General features: G+C 41.3%; 1 protein-coding gene across 2 annotated transcripts in view; it reads left to right on the forward strand.

The window, feature by feature from the left end:
- EBF2 (EBF transcription factor 2) overlaps nt 1-21,814 on the forward strand; it is a 207,019-nt gene extending 185,205 nt beyond the window's left edge. For both annotated transcript variants that reach the window (XM_051831968.3, XM_089327221.1), the window contains 5 exons: nt 1,208-1,273; nt 1,354-1,531; nt 3,664-3,849; nt 11,695-11,862; nt 18,846-21,814. In XM_051831968.3, coding sequence (XP_051687928.1) covers nt 1,208-1,273; nt 1,354-1,531; nt 3,664-3,849; nt 11,695-11,862; nt 18,846-18,877 — 630 coding nt within the window. In that variant the 3' untranslated portion in view covers nt 18,878-21,814. The remainder of the gene's footprint in view (nt 1-1,207; nt 1,274-1,353; nt 1,532-3,663; nt 3,850-11,694; nt 11,863-18,845) is intronic.
- The last annotated feature ends 1,833 nt before the right edge of the window (nt 21,815-23,647 follow it).

Below are 23,647 nucleotides of genomic sequence, written 5' to 3' on the forward strand. Positions count from 1 at the left end.
CATATAAAATATCTACTAACTATGAAATATATTTTGATTAATCTCAGAGGAAATACTCCCCTGAAATGTGAAAAGTTGGGCCTGTAAAGCAGATACACCACAAGAGTATTCAGCTTATAAAACACTGCCAAGTTTATGAAAGTAAATATCTGCATAATTGCTTAAAAATGTAAGCTCCACTCCTTTGTATTTAAATATGATTTTATTTACCCATCATTGCAGGAGCCTACTAATCTATGATCAAGTATTCATTGAGAGCCTACTATGGATATAAGTATTTAATGAAGAGAAAGACATTTCCATATGAAATTTCTATGAAATTCATCACTTTTAAATGAACTTACTTATGAAAATTGTATTATGAATCTGGTCCATGATGGTAGCTTTCTTTATTTAAAACATACATCAATTTATTAATTGTCATTCAACTAATGAAAGCTATTAAAAATGTACATTCATATGTGCACTTTCAACACACAAAATAGAAAATGCCATGCTCTTTATTCTGTGCTGTGAGTAAAATCCAACTTGCACAGTTGCTTTTACATCATACTTTTATGTTCCTGCTGGAAAAATCCCCAGCTCCACCATTAAATGAGATGATATCTGGAAAGTAGGTTAATAGCAATTTAAACGGCTGTAAAAAACAGGAGGTGGAAAAGACAAAATGAGAGGAAAGGGATTAGTGATTACTAATTCTCTCTGGTTAAAGTGAACAGGGGGAAATATTATTGAAAGAATTCATCTTTATTAGAACCAAATTTTGCAGAAGGCATTGCCAAGACAATTTCAGTACTCTGGACAACTCCTTGGCAAACAGCTAAATTCAGGTCCATCAATCGTTTTAAGAATATTTGGTTAATTAGAGTCCCAGAATTTTAAATAGAGAGATCTAAAAGTAGTTTTTAATAGAAATTCTATGACATTAGTTATAATCAACTCTACCCTCAGTTTGGTTGATTTTGTCTGTTTGTTTTGGTAGCACAACTGTTTATGGAACTATTTCATAGTGGTAAATTTCATGCACATAAATATTTCTAGAGGAATTTATGTGAATGATTGTATTCTGCCTGTCAAATCCTCTTTGCTGATTTTTTACATTTTGGCAGAATGTGTGGACTTCCAGTTTTTATCCGTAATCTTCCTTTGTTTGCCGTATTTTGGACTTTACCTTTCTTTATTATCGACCCCACCCCTTCTTTTCCAGGAAATGCTGTTGAAAAGAGCTGCAGATCTGGTGGAAGCTCTTTATGGCACACCACACAATAACCAGGTGAGAAGCCCACATCTTACTCTGTTGAGTTTGATTCTTCACGCTAAGTAAGATGCTCACCCTAACCTGCCACTTTACAGGATATCATTTTGAAGCGAGCTGCAGACATTGCTGAAGCCCTCTACAGTGTCCCTAGGAATCCTGGTCAGATTCCAGCTCTCTCCAGCTCCCCAGCTCACAGTGGCATGATGGGAATCAATTCCTATGGCAGCCAGCTTGGGGTCAGCATCTCAGAGTCAACTCAAGGAAATAATCAAGGTACTGCCTTTCCTGGAGTCAAAGCTCAAGTACATCTTATATGTTTAAGAGACTGGTTCTGGAGTGACAGCTTGAGCCATACACTATCACACAGAATGTGTCCCCAGATAAGCAATAGAATCTTAAATTGGATTATTTCAACATTATAGGTACTGTGTTATGTAATTTTCAGCTATTTAGGTTCCAGATAGAATCCTTGAACTGGAAATATTTAAGGATAAGATTGGCTAATATGAATTTAGAAGGGTTTAGGCTTATAAAAACTAGACTTATAGGTACTAATTGCATAAAATTTATATTCTGCTGTTGTGATAAGCAGAATGAATGATGAAAAGAGGTAGATTATTGCCGTTGTCATCTATTATATCTAACTCTCTCTTCCTGGTACCAACAGCAAGTGACTTGCTTCTGTTTGGTAACTTCCACTGTGTTTTATCACATAAGCAAATATATAGCAACAAACATATATAAGAAGTCGTCAAATTGTTCATAGGATATGTGAATTATGGAAGAATTATGTATGGGTTTCACAATTGTTTTTGCATCAAAATAGATTTACCTTTTTATTCCAGTTTTCCATAAGCTTTAAAAACCTTTTATTCATTTATTCAATAGGCAGAGGGACACACAGAGGGAAACAGATGGAAAGAGAGAGTGTGTGTGTACACTCATTTGTGGTTCACTTCCCAAATGCCCACAAAGGCTTGGGCCTAGAGTAGGCAACTAGCTGGAGGCCAGGAGTTCCATCCATAGGAAGCTGAAGTCTGGAGTGGAGCTGGGTTTCAAATCCAGACATGCTGACATGCACACAGGCATCTTAACCAGCATCTTGCCCATTAGGCCAAATGCCCACCCTCCGTAAGCCCTTGGCAATACTCTCATATAGTTAAGTGTGCTTTTAAGTATACTAAGCAAAGATTTATTCATTGAGGTTGGCTTTATTATAAAGTCTAAATCTGCCATAAATCATTTATAAAAACAAATGCTCTTAATGGTATATCTAACTTGGGATAGTTTTATTTCTAATCTCATTCATCCATTGGAAGATAATTTCTCCTTCTGCCCAGAGTGAGTTCTTGCACAAGAGTAGGTGGGGATACATTATTGCTTCCTTTTCTTTTCTTCTCTCTGCTTTTTTTTTTTCATTTCTCATTCTTTCCTCCTTTCCTTCCTTCTTTCTCTCTCTCTCTCACTCTTGCTCTCTCTCTCCCTCTCTCTTTCTTTCTGTTTCTTTTTCTCTTTTTTTTTTGGCAGAATGGGACTTACAGACCATATATTGAGTTATTTTCTTTTTCATTTGATGTCAAATTTGGGTAGTTTTTGAGACACTTATCCAAAGCAGCTTATTTCAGAATAGATTGAATAATGTCTGTGGGTTGGGGTTTCAGGAGTGTGGGGAGGACCCATCACCCCTTCCCCTCTCCCGCTCATGGAATGGATCCTCTCACACTTAGTTGCTGACATCTCAAAGCCCTGTGCTAAAAGAACAGCACATTTTTGTGAACTCACCAGTGTTTTTGAATGAAAATGAGTTCCAGCCCAAAAAGGGCATGCAACAACCCCAAATTTACATCTCTGTTCTTCAGAATTCAACTGGTCCTGGAGGTGTTATTGGGGCACCTTTCCTCCCAACCTCTAATAAAGATGCTGTGGTGTATTAAACTTGGGAAACATTAAGTTAGCCTAGTTAAACCAATTTATTTATTCTCTTGGCCTTTCATACACGAATCTTCAAGAAATGTCTACAGGACATAATATCTGCCCAGATTTATGTGACCATAAAATGCTTTTCTCAGTGATGCCGATTAGTATCCCACAGGACTCCAATATCATGTGAAATACAGTTTGTGAGATGGCCTTCCACGCCGCATTTGCTCATTCAGTCCTTAGTTTGAACGGAGATACTGAGGGCTGGTTTGAAAGAAGAGGAAGGAAGGAACATCAGGGATATCACCTTGCTTTGGGAAGAAACCAGAGGGTGAAGACGAACTGCACACCTCCCACCCCTGCCCAGGAGTAACAGCAACTTGGCAGTGTTCCATGGTTGGGGGCTGGTGCAGACCTGGGCTGGGTACATGTGGCCTGACTGTGCACGCCGGTTGGTTTACCTGAGCTTTTCCTGTATTGTCCAGGATACATCCGCAACACAAGCAGCATCTCTCCCCGGGGATACTCTTCGAGCTCTACACCTCAGCAGTCGAACTACAGTACCTCCAGCAATAGTATGAATGGCTACAGCAACGTCCCCATGGCCAATCTGGGCGTTCCAGGGTCACCAGGCTTTCTCAACGGCTCACCCACAGGCTCCCCTTACGGAAGTAAGTGCTCGTCCGTGCGTCCAACTCTCTCTGCCTTTCTGTCTCTGGGTTTTTCCCTTGAGCCTTTCAAGGGAAAATTGCTTTCCTAAATAATGCTGGCTTTTTGGGGGAGTAGCTCAGTTTCTTTGTGAAATGGCCTTCCTGCCTTGCATTCTGTCCCCTTAGTTGGAATTTGATTCATTTGGTTACTCAGTGCCTTCTGGGAGAAGAAAAAGAATGACGCGATTCCTTTATTAGAGTGAAAGAGTAAATTATAGCGCTTCAAAAAGTTCATGGAAAATGAGTATTATGAAAAACTATATATGAACTCGAAATTTTTTTTTGTACCAGATAACTTTTGATTCCGTTATCCATGAAGTTTCTGATGTGCCTTGTCTTATGGCTTGTGAGGATGACTGTGAACAGTTAAGATTCAATTTCCTTTACTAATATGGGTGTTCTTCATTAGATACTCTCAGATGTAATATTTCATATTCATAAGAACTTTCTGAGGTTAGTATTTTTTATCTCTATGTTATGGTGAGAAACTGTAGCTGGAGTCCAGCAGGGCAACTGGGCCCAAAATAGATGACTGGAAGCTATTCTGTACATCACTCTGTGCTTCTTTTTGACTTTGTAACACGATCCTCTCTTCCCTTCAGTACCTCCAGAGAGGTGAAAGTTGACTGTGGATATACTGAGATAGATCGAGACAGCACCTCCTAATCTTAATCTTTGGTCTAGCAGCAAAGTTGACGCTCTGGCAGTTGTGAACACTCATGGGTTGCTTTGGGAGCTAAGCTGGGAACTTGCACAATGGTCCCAGGAGCCTGGACAGAGTGTGTTTTTCAAATCTCAGAGAAAGCTTCAGGCCAGGGGACATGCTGGCAGGCAGCGTCTGAAGTGATCGAGGAGAGTTCTTAAACCCTGGGTGTTGTTGCAAGGCTCTGCAAGCTGTCCTCTCTTCACCCAGAGTGGTTCCTTTTGCCAGGAACAAGGACATGTCAAGGACAGCACACAGCCATGTCCACCGCAGTATAGGGAGCGACATACTTGGGAGGCTGCCTCTCACAGCCTTTGGACTTTTGGTTCCCTGGGAAAACACACGCCCATGAGTAATTTCTAGTTTATCTGTACAATTCAGTCACCCAGCCCTCTGCACAGTGTGATTAGAACAGAGCACCAAGTAGCAGAGGGCAGGAGGGGTCGATTCTTCTAGCACAACTGGAATCTTGTTACTGCAAAGTTCTATGTTGTGTCTCGTCAGATGGCCCAGGCTAATTAGATTAGTGTGGTCCAGGGAAACAAATTATTGCTTGATTTGTTTCTTGGCTTGGTTTTGCCTTATCTGGTTCCAGAAATATTGGAGGAATCATAATAGTCAGATGAGTGTCTGAAAGTACAAACTAGAAACTAGTAAGAAACTGAGATAAAAGGAAAAAAAGTATGTTGAGGAAAATTAGATCAATCCAATGACAAGCATAGTTGTCATTTGGTTCATTCAGGGGAATCATTAATGTGGTTCTGAATTTTCAAGATGCTAAAGCAAAGAGAGACCACTACTTGCTATACGAGGTTATGTCCACACATGCATTGTCTTAGGGAGCTCAGGAGGAATGTGGATCCTTCCATTTTGGAGCACTTAGGAAGGTTTTTCCCAGACTTCCTCATGGAGAAGGTGTCCTGTGTGGTAAGAGGCCCACATCTTTAACAACCCCTGTAAGTGATGTGATGACAAGAAACCACTATGTGAATAATACTTACCTCTGGAATTCAATCAGATCCTCACAACCACCTTGCAACCTGGATATAATGATTATCATTGCCATTTTCCCTTGTACAAAATGAGGAGATATATTGTGTGGATTAGAACCAATAAATAGCAAAAATGAGGCTAGAACTCATGTCATCAGACTCTGGATACTGTGTTTTTAAATTATTCAATACTATGACATATTCACTCTATTTTGTAATATTTCATTAGTCTGAACCATATGAAATTTCCTCTATTTGACTACTTTTGATCTATAAAAACAGAAATGTCATATAGTACAATCATACATTCTTATTTGTAAAAGGTTGAACCACATGAAATAGTTGTCTTGATCGAAAGTGGTCAATCTAATACTATAACGTATAGTGTGGTGATAGGGAAAGAGAGAGAGGTCGGTGGGGGAGGCAAAGAGAAGGAGAGAAGGAGGTAGAGAAGGAAGGAAAAGGTCAACGAAGATGCCCAGTTGGATGTCAATTGCTTAATGTTCTTACTGGATAATTCATTTGGAAGGAAAGAACTCCCACCCACTCCAGCAAGTAATGAATGACTTCTTTCCACTGTTCTTTCATGGTCACCCACACTCCCTCCCACAGGAAAGTTGATCACACCCCAGATCTTGAAATTACCTGGTGAAATAAGACAGCATACAGAGAGTAGGCAGAAGAGAAAATAGGCCCGCTGCCCAGTTGGAAGATGGAAGGGTGTAGAGGGCCTCCTCTCGGCTGCTCCTGTAACTGCGGTGATCATTTGCACCTTCATTTTCACTGGGATGCTCCGAAGGGGCTGCAGACCAGGATTAGGATTCCAAACAATGCATTCATTACAATCAAATTCCCTACTGCGAAAACTACTGAATACCCAATGGAGTTCATTACCATAGCACCTGACCTGTATTTCTAACCAGAGAAGTCTTCACTTCTGTGGGAAATACAAGCAAAGCCCAGGGGAAAACATTTCATCAGTTCCGTTGCTTATGTCCGAAAGCACAATTCTGGGATATTTCATTTTCTTTTTTAAATGAGTTTGATGTGGCTGGACCATGCCATAGAGCAATCACTTGCCAGAGACATTAAAAAAGAAACAGAGCCAAGCCTCTCAGTCAAGTTTGACTTGCATTACAGCCAGTGCCGAGTATCAAAAACCCGCATCTTTCCTGCATTTGCTCTCACACTACTTCAAAAATGGCCAAACAGATGTTTTTTCAATTTCACATACAAACTTCACTTCCTGGCGGTAGCAGTGTGTGCCAAGTTCCAGCTCAGTGTAAGTTTTTATGGCTGAATTCTAAACCCCTGACAATAGGGGGTTATAATGAAATGCTGACAGACCCCTCAGCGCCAACAAATGCAATGGCTCGATGCAAAGGAGGCTGTGTGCCCCGAGAGTTCCAGCTGGGGCTGTGCAAGCCAATCAATCCTTGTAAGAAGGAAAGTGGTTTTTCCTTAGCTCCCCACGTTCACATAGATTTCTGGGCCAGACGTGCTTGCCTTTACTTTGGCCTCTCTCCATAGAAAGATACACAGCCAGAGAATTTCTCCAATGGAAGTATGTGTGCTCAACTTTCCTAGCATGGGTCCCTCTGTTGTCTCCAACAAGGGTCTACTCAACAAGCTTGCAACACCCACGGGGACCATTCTTCCAAAGTCTGTAGCCACCAAGCCAATCCAAAGTTTGGGACAGAGTCCACACAGGCAGGCATCCAACCTGTTCTCAAGGATTCTGACTTCACTTACAGTCCTAGACTATGCCCTAGGCTTCAATATTTTTACATTTTCAAAAATAAATATTAAGACATTTTCTGTTGTAAAATGTTAAATGATTATTATAGCAAATGTAGAGCATGTGGAAATAATTTTTAAAGGAAAGCAAATTCCCACTGTAAGAAATAAGCTCTATTTAACATTTTGATATATTTCTATTGTATTTCCTTGGAAAAGTAAGAAATATATCCTATTACAGTAGGAACAGTCTCTGTATAGACAATTTGAAAAGCGTGTGCAGGTAAAAAGAAGGGAAGAAAAATGACAAAGTATTTCCGTGCAGAGATACAGGCTTTTAAAGTATGCCTCAGTCATGGACAGATACATTTAGAAAATTGCAGAGTTTGCTCTGATGCACAGTTAATGAGATTTTGCCATAAAATCAATGAAAGGAGGTGGAAAGAGAGAACTCAGATTCCCAAAGACACAGGTAGGAAGCTGCGTCTTCACAAAATCCCTCCGTGGTAGAGACCTGGCTCCTGAGAGCGGAGTGAGGAGTAATGTTTGCTTTTGAAAATTAATGACAGTCATCAGGCTTTCTCCAGGAGTTTGTGAGCTTTTGAGTCTGTCTGAATTTTGCTTCTGTTTGGTTTCAGAGGTAACAGACAACTTTGTTTAGCCTTAGGTCAAAGAGGGAAATTAGCATCATTCAGGAAAGCCATTGTTCCTATTGCTAAGAACTATAATATTTCTTTTTAAAGAAATAGAGATTTTTCTATTCTTAAAGTTTAATAGTTTCTAATGGTTTCTCCTAATTCAAAAGTAATACATGTTTATTGTAGGAAATTTTGAATTAGTGGACAATTGAAAGAAATATATCTCAAGATATTCATAATCCTATCAGCAAGATACCATCATTAAATATTTGAATGTACATCACATCCTTGTACACTTTTGCTCTATGTGTGTTTTTTAAAAATAAAGTGGACTTGCTGTATATGCACTTTTTTATGTAATGTGCTTTTTTCCCCCTGAGGATATATACCTTTCTATGTCAGTAAATAAAACACTATTTTAATGTTTCTATTGTTGGACGTAATATAGCTTATCTTATTTTAGGTTACTTAAGTTATTTCTCAATTTTTCATTATTATAAAATGCCCTTGGATTGATTTTTTTGCACATTATTATCATCTCCTTGGGATTAATTTCTAGAGATTAAATTAGTGGGTCAAAGGATATGCATATTTTAAAATACTTTGAGATGCATTGCCTGAGTCTCTCCAGAGAAGTTAATTCTCCCCTTAGTAACAGAAGAATATGTTTCCCAGCCCTTCTCATTTTTTCTAATCTTTATCAATTTATTAAGTGGAAAATAATGTCTTGTTGCTGTTTCAATTAGCATTTTATTACTAATCAGTTTGAGGGTTTCTATATGAGTCTCTTGGTCATTTTCACTTTTCCTTTTGTGACTTTCTTTTTTGTGTTCTTTGCTTATTTTTCTGATACAGTATTTTTCTAATTAGCTTATGAAAACATTAGCTATTGAGGGTATGAACACATCTAAATAATTATTACATATCTTTTGCCTTTATTGTGTGGGTTACAGAAGATTTTCATTATATAGCAAACCTGTCTTAGAAACAAGGTTTATGCAAATTACATGACTTTCCTAATTTTTCTACTAACATGTTTATAATTTTACTTTTACTCTTTAATCCATTTAGATTTACTCTGGTGTTTAACATGAGGAGTACTCCCAATTTAGTTTCCAAATGTTTGGTGTATTGTTTCCATGTACTTATGAAACATCACTGTTATTAATATTAGTTTTCATAGACAGGTATATTTCTAGATTCTGTTTTGCTCCAAAGATTTGCCTATCCATTTCTGTGTTAATGTAACATTGATTTCATTGATGTAGGTTTATCATAAGTTTTAAAAGCTAAGTCCCCCTTGCCCTTACTATCTTAAAAAATGTTTTAACAAATTTTCTGGCTCTTGCAATGTTATTGGCTTTTGAAACATATAAACAAAGAAATTATACTTGTTGGAAGATAAAATTTGGCATTTTAAAAAATTGTTAGAATGGTCTATGGTTGTTCAACTCTGCAACAATTATTTTATGTCACTGTGTAAAGCCTTTTTTTTTTTTTTTCAAGATGTATTTGATTTTTATTTGAAAGGCAGAGAGTGACAGAGATCTTACATCTGTTGGTTCATTCCCCAAATGGTCTCAAAGGCCAGGTTGAAGCCAACAATCAGGACCTCCGTCTGGGTCTCTCATGTGGGTGACTGGGTTGCAAGGTCTTGGTCCATCTGTGCTGTTTTCCCAGGTACATTAGCAGGGAGCTGGATCACAAGTGGACCTGCTGAGACTCAAACTGGCAGTCTCATTATGGGATTTTGGCATTGCAGGTTAACCAGTGTGCCACAACACTGGCCCCACTCAGTAAAGTTTAAAGTCACTTCTCTTCCACAGAGACAATAATACTTGTTCCAAATAAGCCTCACTTTAGGTTGGGATGTGTTACTAGAAGAAAGTACCTATCAAAGTAAGTCATGTACTGACTGTAAATGGGACTGAATATGTGTGTGAATGCCCAATTCACAGTATAAGAACCTCCTCCGTCATGGTGTGTGGGGAGAAGGCTCTGCTACTGCAGGTGCTGAAATCAAGGTGCTACATTGGTGCCTGCATGGCCCATGCAGCATAGCAGAACGTGAATTACCCACAGATTCAGGGCCTCTCATGTCTCAAATTTTCTTTCACCTTATATTGCATGCCTTAAAGAAAGTTACTTTTTGTTTTTCTATCTCTTTGATGCTAAAACCAATGCTAGAAGAGGGACTTTGGCTTGGAAGTATGAATAAGAATCATTCCTAATGTTTTACCCTATATCCTATCTTAATATAGTGAATTGGCCCAATTTCTTATTCACTAACATCTTCAAATATTACATGAGATTCTTCCAGAACTCTGTCCTCCTTTCCAATGTTTCCCGTTTTTGTTTGTGTTACTTGAGAAAAGACAGAGATGTGCTCAGATGCTTCCTTCTGCATAGTTCTTTAAGTCAGGACTAGCTATGAATACATAGTTTGTAGAGAAAGCTCTCTCTTTTTTTCTTTTCTTTCTTTTTTTCTTTTTTGAGGTCTTTGCTTTGTACTTCTATTGTAAAAGCATCCTATTAGAGGTGTGTTATATGATTGTTTTATATATGCAATTGAGTGAATATAGCCCAAAGTATAATTTTTATAGGGAGAGAAGAAAAATACAGGTGGAGCCTTCAAGAGTACATCAACATTTGATCTTCAGTTCACCTTGTACTTCACTTTCAAATATTTCTCTGTGGGGCCACTGGCCCACGGAACACACAGAGCAGGACTCCACGCTGCTGTCTGTCGTGAGCATTGGCAGCAGGCTCCAGCAGGTCTTCACCAAGCCACGTGACTTGAACCATTCAGAATTTTGTAGACAATGCTAAAATGAGCTCCTAAAACTTGACCTTGTACTGCAAGGTTCTGTGTGTGAGAGTTTTACCCTCACGTACTCTATCCCTTTCTTGAGCAAGTCAAACACAAGGAAGAAAATTATCTTCTTGTCTTGGTAGAGTGTCTGATGTTAAGAGACTGGGGCACTTCATTGTGTAAATTGTCTTTATTTTTCCTGGAAATTACAGCTCTTAGTTTTTGGCTTCCCTCAAGTCATTTTAATGTTAATAGTGTTAATATTGGTGTTTTTTTTTTCCTAAACATTATGTCAGGGGAAGCTGACTTGCAGCTTTATTTCCCAGGAGCTCTGGAAGTACAGGGAGAGGGAGATAATCTTGTAAATGTTAATAAACTTTTACATTTAATGAGGAAGTGGCCCACAGAGATGGTATTCACAGAGATGTTAACCCAACAGATAAAACCTCTGGGGCCCTGGGACTTCCCAGGGAGGCTTAGAGCTTCTGCTCAGGGCTTCATTTTAGGGTGAAAAAAAAAAGTTTCCATTGCAGGGTAGATTTGACGATTTTTTTTTTACACATTGGTCTTAGTCTTTTCTTCTTGCCAAGCTTCTACTCATAAATTGGGATCTGTCACAGTGTCTGGCTGCTGATGCCTTCCTGATTCTCCCAGGCAGCGCAGTACTTGGCCCTCTGTATCACCTTAGCATCGTGAACATTCTTCTGGTGGGACCATTACCGCACTGGTGGTTAAAAGCAAATATTCCTCCCACTGGACCAGGGCCGCTGTTGTCGCATTCAGTGTTCTCTTTAAACCCCTGGACTCTGCAGCAATTCCTGGAAATTAATAGTTTGTCAATAAATGTATGCAGAATGTGTATACTGAAGAAAGGTCTTAACCTCTAGATGAGTCCCTTTCTCAAAGAGTCCATTTGCTTTCCAGTCATGGCGTCGAGTCCCACCGTTGGATCCTCCAGCACGTCCTCCATCCTCCCGTTTTCCTCTTCAGTTTTTCCTGCTGTCAAGCAGAAGAGTGCCTTCGCCCCTGTCATCAGGCCCCAAGGCTCCCCCTCGCCAGCCTGCTCCAGTGGCAATGGAAATGGATTCAGAGGTAAGCCAGGGTACCATTTTGGGAGTCAGCGTGACACACATGCCACAGAGAGCAAAATAAGAGCCTACAGCACATCATTTGATAGCTCTAGCCATTTACCCATAAAGAGATGGTATTTTCATCATGGGCCATGAGTGGCTTATGCAACTGGGCTCATACTCTAAGCAATTCAAGGGAAACAGAAAAGCTGGCCAAATCTGCTGGTCACAGAGCTGACCATAGTAAAACCATCTGCACCATCTAGCAGTGTCTGAACTCCTCAGCACTATGCTGTCCACAAAGCTATTCCACTGTTTTCCAGAAGGTTCTGGTCACCCCATCAGGTGTCATGGGCTGATCACTGCTTCCTTGATCAGCTTGCCATGTGCAGTGCACTCGTATTCCCGAGGCATACATGGACAGGCTCCATCAGGAGCAACCGGTAATGTCTGAGAATTCTGGTTACATGCTAGTCAAATTGATAGCAGGTGTCTGATCAAGGATGAGGTAGGAAAGGAGGAGGAAAAGACATACTGTTTCGAAGAACAAAAATTAATATCACCTGTCAAATCCACTTTTGAGCAATGTCCTAAAATATGATATGACATGACGTAACACAAATGTGATGAGTACATGAGAATCTAATCATCTTGCTGTGAATGGGAGGCAGCTGATGGCAAAAGAGCAAATTGGAAACTGCTGAGCACTACGGCTCACTGGCAACTCACATTATTTTTAGGCTGCTCCTTGTGTTTTGACATGGAAACATTCAGGACGTGCCGTGTTGGGTAAAACCAGGAAGGGCAGAGGTTTGGTTAACGTCTCGTGGATCAAAGCCTCCGGGGTCAGCAGAACTTGATGGGGAGCCTGGGCTGGGCTGGGCTGCGCTGTCACTGGGACGGGAGCTGTCTGTGGCCTGGTGGTGGTGTGTGGGCTCCTAATCCTTTCGGGACATCTGTGAAGGGTCCTCCTCTATCTGTGACCTGGGAGGTATGCCTGGTCCCTGTTGCATCCTAGTACTAGGAGAACACAGTGACTCCTCGGAGTCGAGACACTTGACAGAGAACTGCGCAAACCAGAACTGAAAATGCAGCACTGGGGAGCGCTGCCGAAAATGCTTTTCCTTCCAGTGAGGCAAAACAGCTGGATCTCCATGCCACCCAACTTGTGGGTAGTTGGAAACATCTGTATATTTGATGGAACTTTTTTTATTTTCACCCAGATGTCTAAGCTGTTGGGAAATAGGTTCAGCCTGTAGTTAAGTGTCTCCACCTGCCTCATCTCTCAGCTGAAACCAGTGGTTTCCATCCCATTGCTAGCGGATGTGCCAGACTGTTTTCTGTGACCACTTCATCTCCAGATTGTGAAAGGAAAACAATGACTGAATACTCACTGTGCCCACCCTTCCCCACAACTCTGTCAGTGATGATGTGCCCTCTAAGTTCTCTGGTTTTCTTCCTGGGCCTTAAACAAGTGGAAGCCACATAGATCTCCCTGGGAACAAGCAGAGAGAGAAAACAAGAAAGCGCCAGCTGCCCTCCACACTGGCACCGGCGGAAGACAGAGAGTGTGATCCTTACCTTGTTCCCCGCAGCTCAGCAAGTAGGCCCAGCTGCACTTGAAGGAAAACCTCCACCTGCCAGCACTCCTTTACTTCCTTTCACATGTGTGCCCTGGGTGGGGGCGAGCAGAGGCAATTGACAAAGACAGATCTTCTCTGTCTGGGCAGCCCGGGAGACTCACCATGGGTCTGGCTCAGCTCCTAGCTTGCAGGGAGGCCCGTTCTTTCCCTGGCACTCATGGCCTGTAATCCCTACACTGCCTTTTTCTGCACACCCGAGCTCCCTGCAGTGTCATTGGTCAGCTTTGAGTCAACCCAAAGAGCTGAACGGGAGTCTTGTTAAGATTCCCTGTTGGGGGCAGCCACAGCAGAAGTAGCCAGAAGACCCTATCCAGCATCAAACCACACAAACTCCTGCACGCCACTGGTCAGAATACCTGGGCTGAGAGTGACTGGGCTGTACATTCTCCATTGTGTCTGTAGCGCTGACAGCTTCATTGGTTACATGTAGCTACAGGCCCCAGACTCTAGCTTTATTCTGCAGGATCACTGCAGAGTCTCAAACCATTGGCAGACATGAGGGTCCGTGCACCTGGGGTTTTGCCAAATAATCAGCGTCAAGTGGGCATTGCTTAGAGGGAAGTTTTATTAACTTGTTGACAATTAGAGAAGGCAATGGAAAGGTATAGTTTCTTTGAGAAGCAGTTTGCTAGGGCTTAAAAAAAGAGATTTATTTAATTATTTGAAAGGCAGAGTCACAGAGAAGCAGAGAGAGAGAGAGAGAGAGGTCTTCTATCCACAGGTTCACTCCCCAGATGGCTGCAACAGGCTGAAGCCAGGAGCCAGGAGCATCCTCCAGGTCTCCCATGCTGGTGCAGGGGCCTAAGCATCTGGGCCATCTTCTACTGGTTTCCCAGGCCATAGTAGAGAGCTGGATTGGAAGTAGAGCAGCCAGGACTTGAACCTGCGCCCATCTGGGATGCCAGCATTGCACATGGTGGCTTTACCCACTTCCCCATAGTGCCGCCCCCTTAAACCTTATAGCAAGGGTCAGGAGAGAGTCCAGGACACTGATGCTCATACAATATAAGCCAGATCCCTCCTCGTGCATGTTCAGAAAATGGTAGCAATCTTAATGCAGAGAATTTGCATTATAGTGAGGAAAGTTCAGCCTAGATGGCAAAGATCTGTTTCAAATTCCTTGTTTGTGGTGGTACTATGTTGCAAGATAAACTTTCCTGGCACATCCTCTGAAAACAGTCAAGAGCGTTTGCACTTACAAACTGTTTCACACTCTCTTCCCCTGTTCCTGTGACCCCATTTTTGCCTAAATCCTACAGTAGGCTACACAACCTCTTCTGAATCCGACAATTCACTCCAAATTTTTTTTTCTTTTCTTTCCTCCTTCCCTTCCTTTCTCTCTCTCTCTCTCTCTCTCTCTCTCAACTTAAAGAGAAAAGAGGAAGAGTGGAAGGGGATGGAGGGAGAACACCTATCAATTTAGGGTTCTGGTCTAGAAATGCAAAGAATTATGAATATATAAAGTGCTGTGTGGAGAAATCAAAAAGAATTCTGGAGAGGACCCCGAAGAGTTTTAATGGTTGGCAAAACACACAACTCAAGTTTACCAGTTGTGTTTGGAGTTCTAGGTCAGCTCCCTCTGGGCTGCATGAATCTGTGCAAGTGATAATCTTAGAGTCTCCACTTCCTAGTCTGTTAGGTAGGAAAATGAAAAGCTATCCTCTAAGGTTGTTGGGAATTGATTCGTGTGAGGAAGTAGGCCAGGTAGAGGATATTTCCTGGAGCCTGGTGGGAGAAGGTTTGGGTTTTCACAGGGTGCCTCCTGCTCTTCTTCACCGTGGAGCAGATAAGTGGAAACTCAGTGTCCAGCTCTGTGAGGTGGCCTACTGAGGCGGAGAGGTAGAACACAGGCTGATGGCTCCTGCATTTTCCAAGCACTAAATGAAAGAGTCCTGGGGCCTGCACTGTGATGCAGTAGGTTAAGCATCTGCCTGCAGTGGACGCCGGTTCAAGTCTTGGCTGCTCCACTTCCAATCTAGTTCTCTGCTATGGCCTGAGAAAGCAGGAAAAGATGGCCTACATCCTTGGGACCCTGCACCCACGTGGGAGACCCAGAAGCTCCTCACACCTGCTTCAGATTGACTCAGCTCCGACCATTGTGGCCATTTGGAGCCACAGGTGGATGGAAGACTTGTCTCTCTGTGTCACCCTCTCTGTCTGTGACTCTGCCTCTCAAGTAAATAAATAAATTTAAAAAAGAAAAGAAAACAAAAAAACCTGATGGCTCTGGCATCTGAGAGATTCTAAAAAAAAAAAAAGAGTCCTGGAATTTCAGGGGCCTGAGAAGCAGGGAGCCCCATCTCTCTAGTGGCAGTGGGAGACTGGAAACGCAGGCCAAGGTGCCCAGTTGGTCCCAGGCTGTTGAGGCTGTTCCCTAGACTTACTGCAGGTTGAGGTGCTCTCTATCACAAGCAGAGGGCATGTGCAGCCAACACTCAGCAAGACTCCCCGTTACTGAGTACTTCATGCGAGGTGCTACACTGAGTACTCCAGACGGTTACCTCCTTTAAGTCTTGCATTGTCATCATTGCTAGGTAGGCAGCTTGCCATGGCCACATACCATGTGACCAGTGACCTGGACCCAGATGGTTAGCATCTAGAGCCCATTATGCTCTGACAGTCTGCTGTCTCTCTGGGAACAATAATTGTAAAATTCCGTGACTCTTCCCCAAATCTACTTACCACCTGGACCAAAAGGAGATCATTACTTTATCATGAAATGCCAAATGTAAAAAGAAATTGGAAAATAGAGTTACATATACCACCACTAGAAAAATGCTCACTTTTTCTGCAGTTAACAATTGCTCTCTGTCTGTTGGCACTGGTTTCTGTGAGCAAGAAGTCGGGGTCACTCTCTCCTGAAGATCCAGCCCACCCAAGTGTTGGATGTGAGACTAGGAAGAAAGGAAGTGGGTAAAATCTGCTACTACCCACATGCTGTGGATCTTTTTTTTTTTTTGAGCAACTCTACTCTTTCCTAAGCCCTGTTAGTTAACTGTACACCCAGATAAAGGCAGGGTGTTATACATGTAATACGTGTAAAGCTAGGGAGTTATACATGTAATGGGGAAGTTCAAGTGGAGAACATGAGTGACTGGGATTCTACTGCCAGAGAGCTCTGTGTGCACCCTTCATTGTTGCACCTTCTGCCTCATTTATCAGGCGCTTAGAGTTGATGAGTATAGATTGTCGAGATGATATTATACACTATGTGTCTGATTCATTTTCCAGTTCCCTCCAGGAAAAAAAAAAAAAAAGAACTCCTCTACTCTGGGATAATTACTAGGATTGCTATATCTCCAAATCATCAGGGAGTGTCCAGAATCGAACCACCTTTATTGAAAAGTTACATCGATTCAATATATAGTAATACAGGCAAAAATAATTAAGGCTTTGCTGGCTGTGTTAGACCTTAATCCAGATCTCACAAACATTCAATAAAGGCTGTATGAGCAGGAAATAGATGGCTGACAATTTTGCCTGAGAGGACTAGCTGGTGTGTTTGAAAGGGGTCGAGGGGGGAGTGTGAGATGAGAATGAGGAGAGGGAAGAAAGAGAGGGATGGGTGGGAGAAAATGGAGAGAATTTTGGCCATTTGCTTGTAAGCTTAGTAAGTACCACTCAGCAGAATGCTTCTATGATATTTGATAATCCCCTAGATACAATATAGATGATAAAACCCAAAAGAATCAAATATTCTAGATATGGTTTGCAATTTTAGTGCAAAGAAACTTCTGCCATTTTTAAGAATGTGGGCATTCTATGGGCTTGTCATCAGAAAGTCAAATCCACATCATGCAGATTTATTTCCCATATTTAGGAAACGCCTTGGACATAATTTTATCCAGACAGGATTGCTTGCATCCTCCTGATTGGATGAGGCATTGAACAATGCATTTGAATAGGGGTTGATGAGTGGGAGTTGGAATGACACCCAAATTAGGAAGGAAATTAAATCTAATTAAATCTTCTACTCCAGTGCATCAGGATTCAGTGGTAAATAGCTCACGTATCAGTATGCAGTAAAAGAAGATAAGCCAGCTTGAAAAATAAAGAAAAGGGGCCGGCGCTGTGGCATAGAAGGTTAAGCCTCATTGCAGTGTCAGCACCCCATGTGGATGCCAGTTCAAGTCACTGCTGCTCCACTTCAGATCTAGCTCTCTTCTAATGGCCTGAGAAAGCAGCGGAGAATGCCCCAAGTGCTTTGGGCCCTGCACCCACGTGGGAGACCTGGAAAAGGCTCTGAATCCTGGATTTGGCTTGGCCCAGCCCCAGCCGTTGTGGCCATTTGGGGAGTGAACCAGTGGATGAATCTCTCTCTCTCTCTTTCTCTCCTTCTCTCACTGTATCTCTGCCTTTCAAATAAAAAAAAATCAACAAAAAAATTCAATAAAAGCTAATAAAATTTAGGAAAAGCTAGTCAAATTTAGGCTAGAAAGAATAATCCTAAGGGTGCAGATGACTCAGCAGTTACAACGTCCCTTGGGACACTACATCCCATATTGGAGTGACAAGGTTCAAGTCCCAGCTCTGCTTCTAACTCTCTCTTGTTTCCTGCTAATGCACACTCTGGGAGGCAGCCAATGACGGCTCAAGTAGTTGGGTCCTTGCCAACCATGTGGAAGACCTGGATTGAGTTCCCAACTCCTGGTTTCAGTTTGGCCTAGCCCTGGCTATGGGCATTTGGGGAATGAACTAACAGATGGGAGTGCTCTCTCTCTCTCTCTCTCTCTCTCTCTCTCTGCCTTTAAAATTAAGTAAGTAAATAAATAAACAAATAAATATTTTTAAAAAGAATGTAGGATAGATGGAAAGTCTGATTTGTCAGATTTAAGTCACCAAGCATAGCACCCTGAGTTTCCCTTCCTGTTCTAACCAAGTGATTTGGAGCAGTGTATTCTGGAAGTTATTTTTGTCCAATAATGAAGAACAAATCACACGTACAATGCAATCACTTTACATATTTACATCTATTATCTCTCCTGAAAGTTAATTAAAAATGGGTATTATGAAACAACCTACATAGATTTCAAAATTTTTTGCATCAAAATACGTTTATCTTTCCATTTCATTTTCCCATTAACTTTTAGAAGCCATTCATATGAAACAAAACATAACTTGTAGCCTGCCCAGCAAAACTTTAACAAGTTTTGTTTGGATTTCAATAAGGATCCAGTACCTTTAATAGGCTGTCTGTTAGCCCAAACCTTCAGGAAATTTGTTCATGTATCTGCTGAGGGCCCTTTCTCCTTGGATTGTGTCAGACTGCATCACGGCCAAGCCTTCCCCACCCTCTCTGTGCGTTCAGTTGTTCACGTACAAAGTCTCTGAGTCTCACTGCTGTGCCGCTCTTTCCTTGCAGCCATGACCGGACTTGTCGTACCCCCAATGTAAAGAAGAGGAAGAGCTGCTTTCCTATAGCACAAACGACTTACTCTGATGGACCAATAAAGAGAAAGCACTATGAGCTCTTTGGGAGAAATACGCCCCAAATGAACATGCTGGGCAGATCTGGGTGTACAAGGAGCTGGCATCTTACTTGGTCTCACTTTCCTCCTGTAGCGCTGATGGCAGCTACACAAACTGGCCCTCTTGGGGACAAGGACAAATGATGTCATTGGCGTGGTCAGTGCTAAGAGCAGAAATGCAATTCTTTGTTATGAACATTATGAAAACCACCTTCCTATGTTTGTAAAATATTTAAGAAAAAAATTGGCAAACAATTCATGCTTAATATTTTGGATACTATTTGTTTTTCTTTGTAGGAAAAAAAAGTTGAAAGTTTCTATTTTCTATGAAGCCTTTCAGATACCAATTTAGTTTATGCAGAAAAAAAATTGAACAAAACAGGGTACCAGCATGGAAGACTTTCTTAAAACGAAACCTGAATTGAATGATGAAATGTTGTATGTGTGTTTGCTTATAGTTTAATCTCTTTAAAAAAAAAACAAAAAAGGGAAAAATTTTAAAATGTTTTACAATTATTTAAATAAATAAATGTGTAACTTATTGTAAGTAGAGGTAGCAATTAAGATCCTTTTTTGGAAGAGAGAGAAATTTCTCTTCCTGATGTAAAATGAAAATGATGCAAACATGTAGTAACAAGTTTTAAAGGTGTGTGATTATTACTGCAGTTATTAACTAGACTATTACTCCCCATCCTGCAGCCCCTCTTTTTCCATCATTTTATTGACCCATGGGCAAGAACATGTGTCTAATGTAGATTCCTACAGAATAACCCAGTATAGACACAAAGACTCAAATACATGTGCATACACAAATACTCAAGCCCATCAATTCATTCCCAGCTCCGTCTGCTTTCTCAATAGTATACATGTGTCTCTTTTGGTGTTCACTCTTTGTGAATTTTTTTTTTAATTCAGATTAGCTTTCAACATTCTCCTCTGAGCAATGAAGAGAATTTCCATGTTTACTGTGTCTCAGGCTTCAAGCACCCCAAGGAAAGAAGTAGCTCACCCTCAAAAAAAGGCCAAAGCCACGTAACGTTCTTACCCAAGTTGCTCCTTTGGAATTCTTTCTTGCCAGAGCCACATACTCCCTCTGCTTTGCTTACCTGGTTCAGCACAGAGGTATAAAACCCTACAGAAATTCTCAAACAGGATTTGCAAAACAGACTTTGGGTTTTTGTTGTTGTTGTTGTTGTCATTGTTGTTTTGTTTTGACTCCTATGAGTCAGTCTGGGAATATCCAAGTCCTTTCCTATCTCTGTAAATTTCTCTTTCAAGGAATCAAGCTCTCTTGAAAAAAAAAAAAAATATATATATATATATACCCTGCTTGATGCTGTTCCCAGGTAAGAATGGGATGGGGTGGAGTGTGGAAGAGGAATGTTGAAAACTTGTAACTCTCTCCTTACATTTAAAGAAATGAAAATTCAGAATCTTGGGAGGTTCAGACATTAGAGTCATCTGGGTTCTAAACCATGCGGGTACCCAGCCCTCCAATGGGTTCACCATGCTCTATGACTAATTCTTAGTGAGAGAAACCTTGCAGTAGAGTAGGCCTATGTGGTCCTGGAGATGTGCCCAGACTTACTTGGATTGCCAACAAGAATGTCATTTTTGCCCCAAGTCAGGGTTCTCCTTGTTGACTCTTGGCCCCACAGTCAGGTCTACACACAGGCTTCCATTTGGGGTTCTTGGTTTGGGTTCTAACATTAGAAATCGGTGCAGCTTTCATGGAGAAGCATCATTAGTGCATCTGAGCCAGTTTTAGATGATTACATCCCTTCTGTCTGCCCCACTGATTCATGCCCACACCTGCCCAGCCCCCAGCAGTCTTACTTGCCCTCAGTCCATTCTAGAATCACCCAATATGACTCATATATTTCTATGCACATGAGAATCCAAGGTTTTAGAAACCTGGCATGCTTATAGCTATTACTGATAGTCCATCATAGTCAGGGCCTAAAGAGCCAAAATACGTGGAAACACAAGAACAAGTTCCCCACTGCAAAATCTGAGAGAAGGGGACGAGTGTGTGAAATACAAACATTGTCATCCAAAAATGAAGGCAGAACAAAATTAAGCATGTTTAGACCTGGATTTGAGCCAATTCAACATAAGGAAATTTTTTTTTTTTAAGTAGCATTGCTTTTAGAACCTGTGAATTTTGCTCTTGCATGAAGATGAGTGCAGTACTGTCTTCAAAATGATTGTAGAATTTGTTGGTAGCTTTACACCGAAAAATGTGTGTAACTAAATACCAGACCTCCTTGACCATTCAGCTAGAACCTTGGCAGCAGCAGATCTATTTAATTGTACAAATGTGTGTAAGGACTATTTTTAGTGTACTAATAAATTAAAAACAAAATGACCCTGTCCTCTTTAGTCATTGCTGTTGAACCATTCTGGTCCCAGGTTATTTTTGTGCCACTTGGAATATGAGTATTTCTATAGGTAACTACACATCCTATCCTAGCTTTGTAAGAGGAGCTGTGTATGATTTTTCATTTAAAGGGACAATTTACTTCACTATTTATCTCATTTTTTGTTATCGCGTTGTAGTTTTTCCCAGTTTTTCTTTGCACATTTCAATATGCATGGTTTAAAAACCATTATCTTCTCTACCTTTTGTACAGTAAGATCTCATTTTCAAACTGTATAGTTTCATTTTATTGTTTTGCTTTGTCAGTTATATACAGTATAAAGTTGCTATGCACAGAGCTTTTTGTAAAGACAGCTTTTTTGTTTACTGTTTTTAATGGTCTTACTTATGAAAGAATATCTTGTTTGTAAAATGAATATGTCTACTTCAGTTTTAAACTTTAAATTATCCTAACGAAAAAATAAAATTTTTGTACTGTAAAAATGATTGGACCTTTGCATTTTATTTTTTGTAAGTGAAAGAAACTGGAATTTGTTCTTAACTTTGGGGATTATCTCATTGCTCCTGTTTCTTTAGCTCTGGCTGGAGAAATCTTAGTGTAACTTTTCCTTACATGAACAGAACCTGAGGTACTTGCTTGAAGGAGAGTGTATGTATGATTTTAGGTCATTTTCATATATCCATATGGTCAAATTCCTCAAAAAAAAAAAAAACTAAAAAATCAGGGGTTGGCATTGTGGCACAGTGGGTTAAGCTGCAGTTTGTGATGCCTGCATCCCATATTAAAATGCTACTTTGAGTCCTAGTGTTTTGCTTGCTATCCAGCTCTCTGCTGATGTGCCTGGGAAAGCAGTGATGAGATGACCTGCGAGCTTGGGCTCCTGCTGACCATTTGGGAGACCTGGATAGAGTTCCAAGTTCATAGCTTTGGCCTGGCCCAACCCCAGCCACTGTGGCCATTTAGGGAATGAACCAGTGAATAGAAGATTTATTTCTCCCTCTGTCACTCTTTCAAATAAATAAAAAAGTAAAATACATCTTAAAAAAAGAAACTAAAAATGTAAAAGGTCCTATTTGCTAAGTTGGATTTTGGCTCTATGGAACTCTTGAGTCTGCTTTAAGACAAAACTGCCTGTTAGTCTAATGTGATAAGTTGATCTGTCTGATACTGAGTAAAGAATTGGAAGTTGGAACACAAACTCAATGCCTAACAATTTCCTCCCTTCCTTCCTTCTTCATTCTTTCCTTCTCCCTTCTTCCCTCCCTCCCTCCCTCCCTCCCTCCGTCTCTTTTTTTTTTTCTGAATAATAGAGAGAGACACAGAGAGAGAGAGACAAAGAGAGAGCTCCCATTCATTAGTCCAGTCCCCAAATGCCCACAACAGCTGGGCCTCGGCCAGGCTGAAGCTGGGAGCCACTAACACAACCCAGCTCTCCCACACTGGTGGCAGGGACCCAACTACTTGAGCCATCACCTGCTGCCTCCTAGGATGCACCTTAATACGAATCTGAAATTGGTAGCAGAGCTGGGACCTGAACCCAGGCACCCTGATATGGGATGTAGACATCTCACTTGGTTGTCTTAACTGCTAGACCAAACATCTGCCTCTCTCAATGCCTATTAAGTCACAGGAAGTGAAAAAGACACATGTTCATGAAACAGAATAATATAGAAGATAGCTTGTATCAAAGGTAGAAGAGCTGTAGAAGTTCAGAGAACAATCATGAGGGTTGGATTGGTCAGAGAAGGTTCCATGGAGAGTGTTGGCCAAACTGGCTTCCCAAGAATGCTAGGTATTTTGGAGTAGAGGTTGGTAGTGAGGACTACAGATGGGAAGGAGAGCAGGGACAAATAGATGTAAAGGGAAATTTACACAACACAGTTGGGGAAATGTGATTTCTCATCCAGAATAGTCACAAGTATATTTATAATTGAATTATCTCACCTCTTTCTATGAGAATACAAATATCTTCAGGGGCTGGTGCTGTGACATAGCAAGTAAAGCTGCCTCCTGGAGTACTGGTATCCCACATGGGCACTGGTTCAAGTCTCAGCAGCTCCACTTCCCATCCAGCTCTCTGCTACGGCCTGGGAAAGCAGTAGAAGATGCCCCAAGTCCTTGGGCCCCTGCACCCGGATAGGAGACCCTGAAGAAGCTCCTGGCTCCTGGCTTTGGATCGGCTCAGCTATGGCTGTTGCGGCCATCTGGGGAGTGAACTGGCAGGCGGAAGAACTCTCCCTCTCTCTGCCTCTCTGTAGCTCTGCCTTTCAAATAAATAAATCTCAAAAATAAAAGATCTTCCAATGGCTTAAATT

Source organism: Oryctolagus cuniculus, chromosome 2 (assembly GCF_051225735.1).
Source record: "Oryctolagus cuniculus isolate XC-2025 breed Fujian yellow rabbit chromosome 2, ASM5122573v1, whole genome shotgun sequence".
Lineage (NCBI taxonomy): Eukaryota > Metazoa > Chordata > Mammalia > Lagomorpha > Leporidae > Oryctolagus > Oryctolagus cuniculus.